The sequence below is a fragment of the Peromyscus eremicus genome, chromosome 1 (assembly GCF_949786415.1).
Source record: "Peromyscus eremicus chromosome 1, PerEre_H2_v1, whole genome shotgun sequence".
In the NCBI taxonomy this organism is placed as follows: Eukaryota; Metazoa; Chordata; class Mammalia; order Rodentia; family Cricetidae; genus Peromyscus; species Peromyscus eremicus.
Genome location: NC_081416.1, coordinates 54,277,818 through 54,294,800, shown reverse-complemented (window position 1 = coordinate 54,294,800; position 16,983 = coordinate 54,277,818). Strand labels below are relative to the sequence as shown.

At 53.2% G+C, this 16,983-nt stretch overlaps 4 protein-coding genes across 4 annotated transcripts; 3 read left to right on the top strand and 1 right to left on the bottom strand.

Moving 5' to 3' along the window:
- Positions 1 to 1,912: 1,912 nt before the first annotated feature.
- Syvn1 (synoviolin 1) lies at positions 1,913 to 7,898 on the top strand. The gene is made up of 16 exons (XM_059262427.1): positions 1,913 to 2,027; positions 2,842 to 2,990; positions 3,209 to 3,301; positions 3,388 to 3,540; positions 3,632 to 3,680; positions 4,097 to 4,200; positions 4,806 to 4,932; positions 5,024 to 5,123; positions 5,203 to 5,268; positions 5,364 to 5,480; positions 5,555 to 5,718; positions 5,992 to 6,120; positions 6,206 to 6,361; positions 6,442 to 6,628; positions 7,394 to 7,545; positions 7,617 to 7,898. The coding sequence occupies exons 2-16, from the start codon at positions 2,859 to 2,861 to the stop codon at positions 7,724 to 7,726; spliced, it is 1,839 nt and encodes a 612-aa protein (XP_059118410.1). The 5' UTR covers positions 1,913 to 2,027; positions 2,842 to 2,858; the 3' UTR covers positions 7,727 to 7,898.
- A 1,106-nt stretch (positions 7,899 to 9,004) lies between these two features.
- Positions 9,005 to 12,155, bottom strand: Mrpl49 (mitochondrial ribosomal protein L49). The gene is made up of 4 exons (XM_059262470.1): positions 12,036 to 12,155; positions 11,306 to 11,456; positions 9,686 to 9,810; positions 9,005 to 9,593 (listed from the first exon to the last, which is right to left on the bottom strand). The coding sequence occupies exons 1-4, from the start codon at positions 12,138 to 12,140 to the stop codon at positions 9,447 to 9,449; spliced, it is 528 nt and encodes a 175-aa protein (XP_059118453.1). The 5' UTR covers positions 12,141 to 12,155; the 3' UTR covers positions 9,005 to 9,446.
- Positions 12,156 to 12,250: 95 nt separating this feature from the next.
- On the top strand, positions 12,251 to 13,877 carry Fau (FAU ubiquitin like and ribosomal protein S30 fusion). The gene is made up of 5 exons (XM_059262475.1): positions 12,251 to 12,383; positions 12,627 to 12,709; positions 12,816 to 12,960; positions 13,499 to 13,554; positions 13,708 to 13,877. The coding sequence occupies exons 2-5, from the start codon at positions 12,635 to 12,637 to the stop codon at positions 13,831 to 13,833; spliced, it is 402 nt and encodes a 133-aa protein (XP_059118458.1). The 5' UTR covers positions 12,251 to 12,383; positions 12,627 to 12,634; the 3' UTR covers positions 13,834 to 13,877.
- Positions 13,878 to 15,679: 1,802 nt separating this feature from the next.
- Positions 15,680 to 16,967, top strand: Znhit2 (zinc finger HIT-type containing 2). Its single transcript, XM_059262447.1, has one exon. It carries the CDS (start codon positions 15,722 to 15,724, stop codon positions 16,919 to 16,921), a length of 1,200 nt encoding a protein of 399 aa, XP_059118430.1. The 5' UTR covers positions 15,680 to 15,721; the 3' UTR covers positions 16,922 to 16,967.
- Positions 16,968 to 16,983: the final 16 nt, after the last annotated feature.

Below are 16,983 nucleotides of genomic sequence, written 5' to 3'. Positions count from 1 at the left end.
CTTCCAGTGTTTAGGTAATTCAATAATATTATGTTGCCCAGGCAGGCCTTGAAGATTTGATTGTCCTGCTTCAGCTTCTAAGGGGAGTTGGAATTACAGGCTGTACTGTGTTGCCTGGCACTGTTTTAAAATTCTATTTATGTGTGCATTTGCTCATACACATGGGAAGAGCACCCCCTAGCTGATAAACTTGAGTTTAAAATGGTTTAAAAGGGTGTAGAGGTCAGAGAAGAACTCGTGGAAGTCAGTTCTCTCCCTCCACTATACGGGTCCCTGGGGACTGGACTCCAGACATTAGGCAGCAATTGTCTTAACCTTAAGCTATCCGATGGCCCTCATCTGTTTCTGAGACAGGATCTCACTCTATAGCCCCAGGCTGGCCTCCAATTTACAGTCATCTTCCTGCCTCAGCCTCCCAACATCTGGGATTACAGGCGTTGGCCACTATGCTGTCTGCTCACTAAACTATTTCCAGAATTGAATCGAACCAGCCAGGGCTACACAGAGAACTCTGTCTCGGGGAAAAAAAAAAAAAAAAAAAAAAAACAGAAGAATGGGAAGGTTGAGTCTCTAGGATTGGAGGTAGCCAGCAGAAGGTCATAGAAAGCTTATTGGGGAGGGCAGAGAGAGCTAATTTAGGACTAGTTACAAATTGAACCAGTAAGTCAGAGGTTCTCAACCTGTGGGTCGAGACCCTTATGAGGCATCACATATTAAATATTACAATTCATAACAGCAAAATCATAGTTATGAAGTAGCACTGAAATCATTTTATGGTTCGGGTTACCACAACATGAGGAACTGTATTAAAGGGTCGTAACATTAGGAAGGTTGAGAACCACCGTTCTAAGGTAAGTGGATGGTAGGGAAGATGACTGAGACCAAGAGCTCTGGGACTCGGGCAGACAGATCCTAAAGACTCCTAGGATGTTAGGCCTCTGAATCTGCAGTGAGTCCGCCTTAAAAACGGGAGGAGCATCCCCTAGCTGATAAACTTTTATGGGCGGGCAAAAGAAAAATTCAGGGTACAAGGTAGATGCTTTTGGTCTCCATCCTGTTTGCGATTATAGTGATTGCCTGAGCCCTAACAAACTAAAACAGCAAACGGCTACCACCCAGGAATGAACACGCACGCTGACTGAGCGCTTGGGGTACTGAAATCAACAGAAGTCTCCACCCAAACCTCGAAAGAACTGGAGCTCTGCTTCGTGTCAGCCCGGCCACACCTGAGAGCTGCTCCCTTTGTGGGCGCGGTAAGCGTTCCCCGAGGCAGGATAGGGATCCCCTGCCTCTGAACTGCGCTTTCTCTGTTGGCGGCTAGCTGCGGTAGGACAGAGCCCAGAGCAACCCTGCCTACTGACCCTAGCAACCACTCACCTGCTGTTCTCTTCCCATAGGCCAGAATTTTTTCTTCCTTTTTCTCATTGGTCCGCGTAACTTTATCGCAACCAATCAGCGGTAGCCACGGGACCCAACTCACTCCTACCCAACCTGCGTTGGGGGAGGTGACCTAGGAAGACACATCTGTTTTCTGCATCCAGTGTTCCCAGGAAGCACTTTACTTCTTACCGTGTCGTACCTGTCCCTGGAATGAGGCGCTGGCACATTTTATTTCTTTTATGTCTGAAGTAAAGCCAGGCTCTTGCTCGTTCCTCTCCCCCCTCCAAATGGCACGGCCCGCAGAATGCCCCATCTTCCAGGCATTTTGACAGCTGGAGTCCTGGAGGGTTTTATAGTGGTGACCCTACTACGGTGACTAACAAGTGTTGTAGGGGCAGACCTCTTGGTCGCGACCACGCGCCACATCTCTTGCTCGTCCCGGCTGCGCGCGCATGGGCCCTGGAAGCACCGGCGAGATCGCTGCGCGCAAAGCGCACTTGGTACGGTCCGCTCCGCCGCGCCCCGCGCCGCCGGAAGTGAGGTGTCTTACCCCCGAAGTTCCGGTTCGCAGGGGGTGGGGAGTGTTGTTAACCGGAGCGGCTGCCGCAGTCGCGGTGATTGAGCGGGCTCGCGGCACTGGGCTCCTGGTGAGTGGGCCCAAGTCTGGTCCAGGTTGCGGTTGGCGTAGGGGGTCGGGGACCAGGACCATGCCCTTTGGGGTCACTGAGATCAGCCCGCCCCCCTGCGTTCCGCCGCCAATTTTCGGCCTGTCAGATGGCTGTAGACCTCAGGCGGCAGCGCGTCCACCGTTCTAGAGGCCGGGCCCCGCCTGCGACGTTTGCAACTCCTAGCGCTCACAGGTGTGCGGCTTCGAGGCGACCCGGGTGGCTCTCGATCCCGCCTCTGCACCCTGCTGGTCGGCCGTTTCTCCGGTACTCGGAGTGGACACTGCTCGGGGGGCTGGGAAGGGGGTGCCAGGGTTCCAGACTGACGTACCCCGCTGGGCGCGCGTCTACGCTGACCACCCTGACACAGCTGTCACCGGCCGTGCCGCCTCCCAGGCTGTGCCCTCTGCGCCTTGCCTTCTCCCAGCCAGGCCCAACGTTCCCGCCTCTAAAGCCTGTCACCCCAGCTCCTACAGAGGGTCAGCTGTAGGAGGCCCCCTCCTCCCAACATCGCTGCTTTGCCTCGTTGACTCCCTAGAGGAGGCGGCTTGGCAGGCAGCGTGGAAAGAGCCCTAGATTTTTAAACGAGACTAACCCAAGTTCCAGGCCTTGCATCAGTGTGAGCCTTTAACCCTTATGAGTCTCGGTTTCTCGGTTGTGAAATGGGGAGTATATGCTGTTCTGAATCTAATGGCTGTCAGGATGAAGTGAGAGTTCACTCCTACTACTGACACTACCAGGGACTGTACTAGGTTTGCACAATATGGACATCACAAAAGTCATTTTCCTTGTGCAGGTCTCTGGGCCAGGGCGATGTTCCGCACCGCAGTAATGATGGCGGCCAGCCTGGCGTTGACCGGGGCAGTGGTGGCTCATGCCTACTACCTCAAACATCAGTTCTACCCCACTGTGGTGTATTTGACCAAGTCCAGCCCCAGCATGGCAGTGAGTTCAGGGCTCAGTGAGGGAGGACTGTCCAGGGAGGGAAGGAGGAGTCTATGTGGGGCAGAGGCAGGGCTGCATGTCAAAGCAGGAGAGACACAGCCATTGGCTGCCTAACTTGGAATAATCTATGATAAGACTTGGGAACATGTCAGAATGATGAACCCTAGGCAGTGGAAAGCAGAAAATGACCTCATACTATGGCTTTTCCCCACTCCTAGGTCCTGTACATCCAGGCCTTTGTCCTTGTCTTCCTCTTGGGCAAAGTGATGGGCAAGGTGTTCTTTGGGCAGCTGAGGGCAGCAGAGATGGAGGTAATATGTTGTTGGCCCCAAAGGACAGGGTCCAGAGCCGGGCGAACACTGACTGGGTTCCATATCATCCCCTGCTCAACCCACAGCACCTTTTGGAGCGGTCCTGGTATGCTGTCACTGAGACTTGTTTGGCCTTCACTGTTTTTCGGGATGACTTCAGTCCTCGCTTTGTGGCGCTCTTTACTCTCCTTCTCTTCCTCAAATGTTTTCATTGGTTGGCTGAAGACCGTGTGGACTTTGTGAGTTGGGAGTGGCTGATGGGCATGCTGGTGGATTGGGGCATAGGGTGACCCCAACATCTTGATGGTGTCCCTCTCTGCTCTGCCTCAGATGGAACGCAGCCCCAACATCTCCTGGCTCTTTCACTGCCGCATTGTCTGTAAGTGAGCCTTGTGAAGAGGAGGGGGTTGTTTGAGGGGGGAGGGCCACTGAGGAGTAAAGGAGAAAAGTCAAAATCTATGAGCAGTACCCCAGAGCCTTGCTGCCCTTTGGGACAGCTGTACAGGAAAGATAATTTAAGAAGTTCATTTGCATAGTCTCTGCCCTGTTCCACTCCAGGGCTTCTAAACTGCCTGGGCCCTCAGCTCTCTGCCTTTTCCCTTGGGCCTGGGTTGCCCCAACACCCTGCCTGGGCAAAAGTAGTTCCCAGAGGGCTGATTCCACTTGGGTGTACACATCTGAGTAGATGGCTGAATCTGTGGCCATGATGGCCATGAGGGTGGGGCTGTCCTAGAGCAGGAAGTGCCTGTCAGGCCTGTGTTAACCTCACTTCCCTCCATCTGGGGGTCTCCACAGCTCTTATGTTCCTCCTGGGTATCCTGGACTTCCTCTTCGTCAGCCATGCTTATCATAGCATCCTGACCCGGGGGGCTTCTGTGCAGCTGGTGTTTGGCTTTGAGGTAAAACTTGTTTGAGAGTTTGGGGGGACAAAGCCGAGGTGGTACTGCATGTGCTGTGAGCAATCCGACAAGTGCTTCCTGAGCACCTGCTGTGTCTCCACCCCCCCCCCCCCAACCCCGTACTGGCCACCAGAGAGCAGCCGTCACAGTCCTGCCTGCCCTCATGCACTCGTAAGGGACCGCAGAAGGGCACAAAAGAGGCCAGTGTAGAGGACTCCTGACCTGGGCACCTTAGCAAGGAAGGCTTCCTGGAGGCTGGTGCCACAGCTGGCTATGGATAGACAGGAGGAAATTGCTGGGTAGATCACCCAGGAGACGTGTTCCAGCTCACATTTGCTGAGTACTTACCACATGTCAGGCCTTGTACTGTATGCATAGGTTACATCTCATAATCAACAAACTACGTTGTTGTAGATGACAGTTGATGCTTCGTTTTACCAATGGGCAAACAGAGGTTGAGCCAGTTGCTTTAGTGTTAGGCTAGGAGGACCCCATCTGTGTCCAAAGCCTGGGTTGGTACCACTGTACCTGCCATACTGAAGCCTGGGCCTGGCTAGAGGAAGGGGAAGCTGGTGCTTACATTTTTCTCATGTCCCTCCCTCCAGTATGCCATTCTGATGACCATGGTGCTCACCATCTTCATCAAGTATGTGCTGCACTCCGTGGACCTCCAGAGCGAGAACCCCTGGGACAATAAGGCTGTATACATGCTCTACACGGAGCTGTTTACAGGTGACAGGAGCCTGGGCCTCTCCTGAGCCACACCAGCATCCCGTGTGCCTGCCAGCTCTGTGACCAGCTGTGCTCTGCCTTTCCTCCCCAGGTTTCATCAAAGTCCTGCTGTACATGGCCTTCATGACCATCATGATCAAGGTGCACACCTTCCCACTCTTTGCCATCAGGCCCATGTACCTGGCTATGAGGTGAGTCAGCCTTGTCCCTTCACTGTCCCAGACTGATTTCTCCCATCTGTCTTCCTACACTCGCTGCTTGTCTCTTTAGGCAGTTCAAGAAAGCTGTGACAGATGCCATCATGTCTCGCCGAGCCATCCGCAACATGAACACACTGTAAGTGGGTTTATCCTGGCTACCCCCCCAAACGCTGTCCTAGACCCCTTTGCTCCAAGATCTGGTCCTGACATGTTCTCTGCCATCTTATCCAGGTACCCAGATGCCACCCCTGAGGAGCTTCAGGCAATGGATAATGTCTGTATCATCTGCCGAGAAGAAATGGTCACGGGGGCTAAGAGACTGCCCTGCAACCACATCTTCCACACCAGGTGGGAGAGGGTCTGGGGGACCTGCGTCGTGGGCACAGGCTCATGGGGACCTGCTCACCCGTCTGGTCTTACAGCTGCCTGCGCTCCTGGTTCCAGCGGCAGCAGACCTGTCCGACCTGCCGTATGGATGTCCTGCGGGCATCGTTGCCAGCCCAGGCACCACCACCCCCTGAGCCTGCTGACCAAGGACCACCCCCTGCACCTCATCCTCCACCACTGCTGCCACAGCCTCCCAACTGTAAGTGGTCCTTCCTTCATTTGACCTCAGAGGACCTTCCCTGCCCTCAGGTACTTGCCCTGGGCTGGGTATCAACAATGCTTGGGAATCCCAAATGTCTCCCTCCAGAAGCTCATTCTGGGCAGGAAGGGGTGAGAAGATGAGTAGATAGATGACCAGTGCTAAGCTCAGGGGCCTTCAGGAATGGAGGTCAGCTCCTAGGAGCCAAACATCTGGCTTGGGAGTGGGAACTGTCAGCTCCTCCCTCCTCTCACTACCATTTTCTCTCTGCAGTCCCCCAGGGCCTCCTGCCTCCTTTTCCTCCAGGCATGTTCCCACTGTGGCCCCCAATGGGCCCCTTTCCACCTGTCCCACCTCCCCCAAGCTCAGGAGAGGCTGCAGCTCCTCCGTCCACCAGTGCAGGTGAGCCTTTTGTATGCTAAGGCAGCTGAAGTGGAGAGTCACATCCAGAGACCCAGAGACTGATTTTCGTTCTGTGCTTTGCCAGCTGTTTCTCGGCCCAGTGGAACAGCCACCACCACAGCTGCTGGTACCAGTACTCCTGCCCCAGCATCTGGCTCCGTCCCTGGTCCAGAGGCTGGCCCTGCTCCTGGCTTCCCCTTCCCTCCTCCTTGGATGGGTATGCCCCTGCCCCCACCTTTTGGTAAGTTGGCTACTCTCTGGGATGTTCAGGGTAAAGAGGTCAGGCCCAGGTAGCTCAGACTGACCTCTGCCTCCTGCCAGCCTTCCCGCCAATGCCTGTGCCCCCCGCGGGCTTTGCCGGTCTGACCCCAGAGGAGCTACGGGCGCTGGAGGGCCATGAGCGGCAACACCTGGAGGCCCGGCTGCAGAGTCTGCGCAACATACACACGCTACTGGACGCTGCCATGCTGCAAATCAACCAGTACCTCACTGTGCTGGCCTCCTTGGGGTATGCATGCCAGATTCTAGTAGAGCTCCAAAAAGGCCCCTTGTAGCTTTGACGTTTGTCTTCCTTGTACCCTGTAATATATTCTGCTGCCTCAGGCCACCATCTCCAGGCATGCCCAGGAGCTCTTGGTCATGTTCAGTGCTTTCATCCTCCATTCAAGTGCATCCAGAGCTGTGGAGTCAGTGTTTACTAGTGAGCTGACTGTGAAAGTTATTCACGTTTTTCTAAACTCAAATGATTCCTGACACTTGCTGCTACAGCTCGTCACCTCACATCCTCCTGACAGAGGGAGCAAATAGAAAGTCGTTTCAAGCCAGCCTGTTCCAGGTTCAAGTGCTAGTCTCATCGCTTGCTTGCTTGAAGACTTGCTTTACATTGGAATAGAAATCACATTTCAGTCATAGGTGACATGTGCAAAGGACTGGCAGGTAGCTGTAGTCCAAGGATGAGCACTCCAACTTACCCAGTAAACCCCCTTTAAGGTGGAGACTGAAGCGAACCTGAGATGGGTCAGCTCTCTCTGCCTGCAAGTGATTTACAATCCATGGGCTGAATCACCTGAGACTCGAATCCACATGTGTTCACTTATGTCTGCTTCTCACAAGGATTCAAGGACAGCTTGTTTTAGAGCTTGCCCTGCAAGGCTTGTGGTGGTGGTGGTGGTGGTGGTGGTGGTGGTGGTGGTGGTGGTGGTGGTGTTTGGTAGGAAAATCTGTCCAGCCCGAGATGCCCAGGTTAGGCCTCTTTTGTCCCTTCTCTTGCCAGGCCCCCCAGGCCAGCTACTTCCGTCAACCCCACTGAAGAGACTGCCTCTGCAGTGGTGACTGCTGCCCCCTCCACCAGCGTCCCCAGCTCTGAGGTCCCTACCCCATCCCCAGGAGCCTCCCCACCAGCCCCTGAAGCTGAAAAGCCTCCAGGTAGGTATGATTAACCCTGAGGGGTGAGGATGAAGGATTCTCTGGGTTCCATTTCTCACTTCTCTGTCCAGCTCCTGAGTCAGTGGGTGCTGCAGAGGAGCTTCCTGAGGATGGAGAGCCTGATGCTGCAGAACTCCGCCGGCGTCGCCTGCAAAAGCTGGAGTCCCCTGTTGCCCACTGACACTGCCCAGACCTGACCCTGTTCTCGAGTGGCTCTCTGGAATATGTCCTGCCACCAAGTGCCAGCTCCCTCTGTCTGCATCAGGGAGTAGTAACCCCCGGCTGAGAAGGAAGTGGCAGGATCTCTGAGGCCGAGAAGTGGCTAGGTTCCCAGTTGATCCGTTCCCGACGGCCCTGGCCTTCCTCTACCACTTCTGCTGTCTTCTGCTGGGTCCCTGAACATAGAGGCTGCACCTCTGGGAGAAGGTGAAGCCCCCCCAAGCCCTGCTTGAGTGTGGGGCCATGCTGCAGTGCCGAACAGTATTAGCTTCTGTTCCCAAGTGTGCAAACCCAGAGGGGCTGAAGACAGACCAGGACCTTACCCCACTCCTGCCAAGACTGGTACCAGTCTCCTTCCTCTTCCCCATCTTCTCAGAAACCCCTTTGTGATGGTGGCTGTGCCCCCTAAGCCCTGTGGCATTTCCATGTCTTACTGGCAACCACACAACTCAGGGAAAGGAGTGCCTGGGGGTGGGGGACAGGCGGGCAGCACTGAGGGACCCTGTCCTGCCCCTCCCCAGGCTCTTTCCCCATCTCACCCAGCAGCCACTGCCTGGTGGGCCTGGCTGAGGGTGTGTGCTGCTCCTTAACCACTGCTCCCCAGAACCCAAGGCAGGCCACCTCCAACCTGTGGGACTTGAGTTCAGGATTGGAACTATTTCTGTACCTAGAGGCTTTTGGCTTAAATTTTGTCTTTTTGATTTGAATGCTTGACCCCAGGAAGAAGGAGCAGGTGTGAGGCTAGGTACCTGGACTTTCCAGTTTAGAACAGACTCTGGGCCAGGCAGGGACCATGGAGCCAAGGCCTAGCTGCTTCTGTCTTTCTTCCTTTTGGTTTTGTGTTACAGGAGTTTCTGGAGACAGTTTCAGATGATTATTTAATTTGTAAATATTGTACAAATTTTAATAGCTTAAATTGTATATACAGCCAAATAAAAACTTGCATTAATGACTGGTGGGGCTTGTAACTTAGGGCAGGGATCCTTTCCCTAGCCTTATGGTCCGTGGTCTCCTGGAATGAGGATGCCAAGATATTTAACAACTAGACCTACTTTCATCTTACACGTGGAAAACCTGAGCGCTGGGAGGTTGGTATCTCTTCTACCTTAGGTCTGCAGTCAAGCAGGGTAGCCAGGATCTGAACACTGCAAATCAATTTAATGGTGGAGTTGGACAAGTGGCTGAAATGGGACGGGACAGCAGGATTGAAAGGCCTTCATTTTCCTGTTTTCAGTCAACACAGCCGATTCCACAACAGCAGGCGGATGTCCCCAACCCTACCTATTACAGCACTCAGAACCTAAGATATTTTGTCTGTCTTGTCCATTCCAGTCCATGTCCTTGTCCTGTGTTGTCTATGTTGTTTTCCATATTCACCACTAAGCCCAGTTTGGCTTATAGCAAAAGCTCCAGAAGGCCAAGGATGCAAGTCCCTGATGGGTTGTTTCCAGAATGGCTGACTTAAATGTCTCCCTTGTTAGCCTGATTCTTTCTGTGGGCTCCCACATTGGACACTTAAACAGAGGTCTTTTTCCTCTTTATGGAAGCAAGGACTGATCTCAATGTCCTTTACCTCTAAGTCCTAAACCCTGTGCTCTGAATCCCATTCCAGAGACTCCAAATCCACTTCCTCTCTGGATGCCAGTCTGTGGAGGGCACTGCCATGGACTGATCATCAGGCCTCAGAAGCCTTTCTCAAGAAGCCAGGCTTTAAGCTGCTCATCAAAGTAGCCCTTGATTCGAAGAGTACCTGTCACCTCATTAACCTGGGTGACAGGTGTCTTTCCCAGCTGTGGGCTCAGAAATTCTTCCACATCCTTCTGTAGAGCCTGGAGAAAGATAACTCCAGTCAACAGTTTCTAATCCCAGGGCTCCCTCCCTTCAACCCTGGAAGGATCAGAAATAGACCCAAGCCACTTACCCAGATGTCCCCTTCCACCTTCCGGATCACAGTCATCTGTCGGTTGCCATGTGTGATGTCTTTGTAGACTGGGATGTTATGCATCCGGGATCGCCGAACAAAGTAGGGCAAGTTGGGAGGGGGATCTGTAAAGGGGTACGGTATAGGAAGCCAGCTTATCCTAGGCCTCAGCCTTCCCCTCACAAAGGGTTGCTGCAAGGTTTTCATTTTTGCTTTGAGACAGATAAGGTCTCCTGAATCCTAGGCTAGCCTCAAACTCATGTAGCTAAGGATGACTTTGAATTCCTAATCCTTCTGCTTCTACCTCCCAAGTACAAGGATTCAGGCTTGCTGCACCTGGCTACAGAGGGTCATTAAATCCTACTGGACAAAACTACCTCCAGACTTCAAGTCAGGGCATCTCCTCTGTCCTTCGGTTTATAGTTAGGACTGAATTTTCACCTTAGTGCTATAAGGCCCCACCCAGGCCTGCTACCATTTAAGTGCTCAAAAAGAAATGAAGAGCTAGGCATGACTGTTCATGCCTAGAATATACAGGTAGTTCAAGGCTAGTTTGGGCTACCTTAGACACTGTCTCAAAAGGAAAAGTCAGAAGCCAGGCGTGATAGTACATGTCTTTAATTCCAGCATTTGGTAGGCAGAGGCAGGGGGATCACTGAGTTTGAGGCCAGCCTGGTCAACAAATTGAGTCCCAGGACAGCCAAGCTTGTTACACAGAGAAACCCTATCCAAGGAAAAAAAAAAAAAAGTCAGATATGGTGGCACATTTCTTTAATCCCAGTAGAGGGAAACTGGTGCATCTCTGAGTTTGCGGCCCACACCTTTAATGCCAGCACTAGGGAGGCAGAGGCAGGTGGATCTCTTTGAGTTCAAGGCCAGCCTGGACTACAGAGCAAGTTCCAGGACAGCCAAGGCTACACAGAGAAATCCTGTCTCAAAAACAAACAAAAAAAACACATAAACAATAATTTATTACAGTATATCTCCCTGGATCTTTGGGGAAACCCTCTCTGGACTACTCTGTCCTTTCTCATTGACCCAGTGAGGGTGACAACTTATTTAACAAAAGAGATGGGAGTTAAAAGGGTTCTTTTGGTTGGGTTGTTTGGTTTGCTGTTTTTGAGACTGTAGCTCCAGCTGGCCTAAACTTTGTAATGGCAATGGGATTTTATAAACATGATCACACAATGGACTCAATATTAAAGGTTTTATCTTATATGCTGAACAGATTATACACCCATTTTGCTGAATTTGAGGTTAGAAGAAGTTGTGGAGCTTGTGACTAACTAATAAAATCACACCAATAATGAAAGGCAAAACCAAATTCAAACCAGGACTGCCTTTCTGCTAAGCTGCATTCTCTATTGTACACAGTCAGTTGGCCTGGAAGAAGAGAAATCCAAACACATGGTCTTCTTTCTCTATGCTTTCTCACCACAAGAGAAGACTTCACTCCAGCAAAATAGGGTTCTATTCTTGGGCCCATCCCTGGAGGATGAGAAAATACTACTCCTCCATCTCAACAGCACTCCTAAACCCACTGGGAAGTTCAAAGCCTCAGCTGGGGCAAAGGACCTTCCTCCTCTACAGCCTTCAAACTACCCCCATGACTCAGCTTACCTCTGGGAGGCTGCCAGCCACTAGGAGTGGGATAATGTTTATGCTTTGGTGGCTCTGGGATTTTGGTAGGGGGGAACAGGCGCTCCACAAACTTGTATTCATCCACAGACTCCACAAAGCTGGTGTTATCAGGAGGACCCTGGATTTGGCTCTAAGGCAAAACAAACAAACCATATTTCCATTAGTTCACACAACACAGAAGGCCTTTAGTAGGCAAGGAACCAGGCAGAAAGAACAGCATAAGAAAAGACCTAAGCTGGGAAAGCACCAGACTTTTCCAGAGTGCAAGGTACCAGGGGGGACTGGAAAAACAGCTCAAACAGTCTGAATTCCAAGATTTCTCCAAGACTCAAATGACAAACATGTCCACATTCCTGAAAAGCCAATTAACCATAAGACTAGTCAATACAGTATTCTTCAGCATTTTTCCTGAACATGGTGTTGAAATTCTTTAGCTCCGACTATGGTGCTTGAACCGTCAGGCACCGAGCGAGGACAGGCAGCTGCTCTCGGTCCTAACTAACTCGAGCTATGTGGCAGCCACATTCCAAAACCCAGACTACCCAGGCTCTGCCACCTGCCCTCTCCACCCTGCATCTACCCTCGAGACAAGTGTCAAGCCGAGTATACAGGAAAACCAAGGCCACGTGAGGGAATGCGGCGTTCAGGGTTGTCATGAGTAACAGTGAGGCTCACACACAGCCTTTTGCCCTCAGCTCCGAACTCTCACCAGCTGCCGGAGCCCGTTGCTCCACCGGACGCAGCGGCCCCAGTCCCGCAGAGCGGCTCGGAACACAGTAGCCGCCATCTTGGATTGACCAACTGCGAGTGCCATCTGCGCGCGCAACCTGCTGGGACCCGCCCCGCCCCCTGCGCGCGCCGCCCACAGGGACAGAACGCCTGCGTAGTGCGTTAGGGGAAAGGCTAGAACGGCGGTGGGCGGTACAAATACCAGCAACCCGCGCGGTCGCGCAACAGTGACGTAACACGCGACAGGCGGTGAGGACGTGCGCGCTCCCGCTTCTTCCTCTTTCTTGACTCCATCTTCGCGGTGGCAGCTTCGGCGTCCGCGGGTTAGGTAAGACTCGGGGGACTGCAGGACCTGTAGCGCTCGGGAGCAGGCCGTCTGCGGGCTCAGAAGGCGCGGGGAGGTCAAGGGACAAGGGCTGATCTGCGGCCGTGTCTCCCGACCTCATTCAAGTCGCTGGCGAGCCCCACCTTTCGCATGTGGAACGGCGCAGTCTCCTGCCCCGCTTCCCATCCCCTGATCTGTCTTCTGGGACGCTTCTTTCCTCCTCTCAAGAAGCCTTTCTTTTTTCAGTCGCCAACATGCAGCTCTTTGTACGCGCCCAGGAACTACACACCCTTGAGGTGACCGGCCAAGAAACGGTCGCCCAGATCAAAGTAAGTGTGTAATGCTCTTTTATTCCACCTAATTGTGCTCCTTTATCCCAAGGCGCGCAGGGAAAACTTGTTTACTTACAAACATTGGTTTTTTTTTTTACTGTAGGCTCATGTGGCCTCACTGGAAGGCATTGCTCCGGAAGATCAAGTCGTGCTTCTGGCTGGCTCGCCGCTGGAGGATGAGGCCACCCTAGGCCAGTGTGGTGTAGAGGCCCTGACCACTCTGGAAGTAGCTGGCCGCATGCTGGGAGGTGACTGCTTTTTTGCACTGTGAACTAATGCAATGTGTAGTTATAGCGTGTGACAGCGTACTTCTGTGGCAATACACTTGTGTCTTCTAGGGTCTTTATTTCATAATGGTACTGCAGTCTCTAGCCAGACTGGTTCTGGGTGTCCCCACTAAAATCAAAATCCAGAGTGACATGGTAGCACTTGGGAGACAGGCAGGCAGGTCTCTGTGAGTTTAAGGACAGGTGTACAGAGCAAGTTCACAGCCAGGGCTACACAGAGAAACCCTGTCAGGGGGGGGGGAAAAAAGAACAGTAATCATCAGAATCCGATTTACTGGGTTCTCAGAGCCCTTGCCTTAGTATGCCTCAACCCTCAGCACAGAATAAACTGGCCACAGTGACATTGTGGTGGGAACCAACCTGGGATAGCTATTCTGTGACCCCATCTCCAATCTCTGCAGCTATTGTTTCATTCCTTGTTGGCCCCAAGAGTAAGGGTTGTGCTGGGCAGGTCACTGTGTTGCTTCTTACCTGCTTCCTTTCTCCCACTCCAACACAGGTAAAGTTCATGGTTCTCTGGCTCGTGCTGGAAAAGTGAGAGGTCAAACTCCTAAGGTTAGTGAGTGCCAGAATTGGTACTTGGACTTTGTTTTTCCTATTGCAGCCTTTTCTTCCTGTTTGCATTCTCCTTCCTGGAGGGGTACTGGTGGGAAGGATGCCAGGCGTGGGAGAGGTCAACCAGGTCTTACAAGTCCTTCCCTTTCCCAGGTGGCCAAACAGGAGAAAAAGAAGAAGAAGACAGGCCGTGCCAAGCGGCGAATGCAGTACAACCGTCGCTTTGTCAACGTCGTGCCCACCTTTGGCAAGAAGAAGGGCCCCAATGCTAATTCCTAAGTCCTATGTGATTCTGGCACTCTAATAAAACCGCTTTGCCCAGACTTGTCACTGCTTTCTTCATTTGTGAGGCCTTAGGAAGAAACTTTCTGTTTTGTTTTTCGAGACAGGGTTTCTCTGTGTAGCTTTGCACCTTTCCTGGATCTCGCTCTGTAGACCAGGCTGGCCTGGAACTCACAGAAATCCGCCTGCCTCTGCCTCCCAAGTGCTGGGATTAAAGGCGTGCGCCACCACCGCCCAAGGAAGAAACTTTTAGGCTAGTGAAGTGCCTCTTGGTCATTAGGAAGGGTAAATGAGAATCAGTCACCACCAAGGCCAGCTCTCAGTAGGGTGGTGGCACACTTTAGTCGCAGCACCTGGGAAGCAGAGGCAGGTAGGTGGATCATCCAACCAGATTTAGTGTTAAGCTGTTTTGTGGAGGCAGCGATGGGAGGGAGGGAAGGGTTTGGGTAGGAGTTGAATTGGTCTTCACATACAAGGACCATGGGGTCCCTCAGCTTTGGAAATTGGTATTACCTGATTACATTGGCATCTTGATTTTGTCTGGGCTAACTTAACCTGTGACTGAGCAGCTGATTAATGGTTCCACCCTAGCAACAGGCTTCCAGTATACCCAGACCCCACTCTACTCATTGGTCTTTTGGAACCCACTGCTTCTTGGAATGTACCATGGAGTAAGGCTGAGTTGGACACTCCATCCATTCCATTTAACTTTAGCTAACTGTAAAGTGCTCTGCGACCAGTGTCTGGCCCATTGTAGACGTGCAAGTATTAACTATCTCAGACTCTTTATCGTTTAACTCTTTGCTTTTTTACTATAGAGGGTGTGGGTATGTCCCACATTCATGTTAAACATAGGACAGCATTTAGGAGTGTTCTAGGGATGGCACTCTGTTGGGATTTGGAAGCAAGTACTTGGTTTTTATTTTGAGACAAGGTCTCAAACTGAAGTCAAGGCTGGCTTTGAACTCAGTAACCTTCCTTCCCCAGCCTCCTAAATGCTGTTATTAGATTACCACATGCTGTGTAAACTACACAGCTTGGTTTGAGTCATGCTCAAGGATCAAATCCAGAACTCACATCCCCAACTCGGGCTCTTTCTAGAGGAAAAGTAGGAAACTGTGAGCAAGGCATAGTTGCACATAACCTCTTTTTGTTGTTGTTGTTGTTGTTTTTCAAGACAGGGTGTCTCTGTGTAGCTTTGGATCCTGTCCTGGAACTCCCTCTGTAGACAAGGCTGGCTTCAAACTCATGAATGCTGGGATTAAAGGTGTGGGCCATCACTGCCCAGCTGTGTGGCATATACCTTTAATCCCAGCTCTGGGAGGCAGAGGCAGGTAGATTCTCTGAGTTCCAGGCCAGCCTGATCTACAGAGCTAGTTGCAGGACAGCCAAGGCTACACAAACCCTGTCTCGGGGGGAAAAAAACAATAAGAATTGAACTTTTTTTGTTTTTCAAGACAGGGTCTCACTATGTAGCTCTATCCTGGAACTCACAGAAATCAGCCCGCCTCTGCTGATCTGGTGCTAGGATTGAAGGCGTGTCGCTACGCCCTGCTAAGACTCGGAATTTTTTTGTTGTTGGTTGGTTTGTTGGTTTCGTTTAAAAGGTAGTTTATTTTTACATAATTTGGTAAAACCACAGGGAACAAGCTGGGATCAGCTACATAATGCTTTGAACTCAGCGAGCCACGGTGCTGGGAGGAGCTTGGCTCTTCTGCACATGCCCAAAGGGCTACTCAGAAGACGAAAGTTACCGAGAAGCCTCGGGAATGGGCCGAAAGGAGGCTACGTCGCCCCACGCACAAAGGCGGAAATAACCGAAGAAGCGCCGGAAGTGGCGGAGCTGCAGCCGCTCTGTGGTGCCCGACTCGCGGCGCCAGTTGCCATGGAGCCCGCAGGGCTCTGCGGCTTCTGCCCAGGCGGGGAAGCGCTGCCGGCGCGCTACACCTGTCCGCGCTGCAACGCGCCCTACTGCTCGCTGCGCTGCTACCGGGCACATGGCTCCTGCGCGGAAGACTTCTACCGCGACCAGGTGCTGCGAGAGCTCCGCGGCCGGAGCGCCTCACCCAGCCGTCTGGCGGGCGCACTACGCCGGCTCCGCGAACAACGCGAGGCCGAGGATGAGGCTGAGGAAATAGGCCTCAGGCCGGACCCGCGGCCCAGCGGCCTTTCTGGACTCTGGGAACGCTTGTCGCCGGCTGAGAAGGCGGCGTTCGAGCGGCTGCTGAGCCGTGGCGAAGCTGGGCGCCTTCTGCCGCCGTGGCGGCCCTGGTGGTGGAGCCGCGGGGTTGGCCCGCGTTTTCTGGAGGAGTTGGATCGTGCCCCGGGCAGGGATCTTTCAGAGCCGGAGTCCACGCCTGAGAGGACAGCGCCCGAATCTCTGGATGATGCGGCCGCCGCGGTGCCACTTGCGGAGGACTCCGCGGCCGCTGGGCCGCCCGCAGTGCCCACCCGTATCCCAGCGCTGGCCAGCCTGAGCCGCAGCCCGGCGTCGCCACTCGTGCGCTTCCAGCTGCCCAACGTGCTGTTCGCCTACGCTCACACTCTAGCCCTGTATCATGGAGGGGATGACGACGCCCTGCTCTCCGACTTCTGTGCCACGCTGCTCGATGTTTCTGGAGCCCTGGGCGCCCAGCAAGTCTTTGACTCTACGGAGGAAGCCCTGCAGGCCGCAGCCCACGTGCTGGAAGCGGGCGAACATCCACCCGGGCCCTTGGGTACGCGGGGTGCCATGCAAGAGGTTGCTCGTATTCTGCTGGGCGAGGGTCCTGTCAACCGGAAAGGCTACACGCTGACAGCACTGGGGCACCTGGCGCAGACCTTGGGTAGAGCCCGGAAACAGGCCGTGATCAGCGAAGAGCGAAATCGCCTTTACCGGGCTCGGAAGAAGTGCCAGTTCCTGCTGGCCTGGACCAACGAAAACGAGGCTGCCCTCACACCGCTGGCTCTAGACTGCGCCAGGGCCCACCGAGCCCATGCGGTCACAGCCGAGGAGATGGCAACCCTTACTGGGGAGCTGGAGCGGCTTTGGGGAGGTCCGGTCCCACCTGCTCCAAGGACTGTCATTGAGGAACTCCCGGGCTGAGCTGGGTGTCCGTGTCATTAATAAAGATGTCACTGGCCTGCCCAGATGTTGGCAGTACCTTT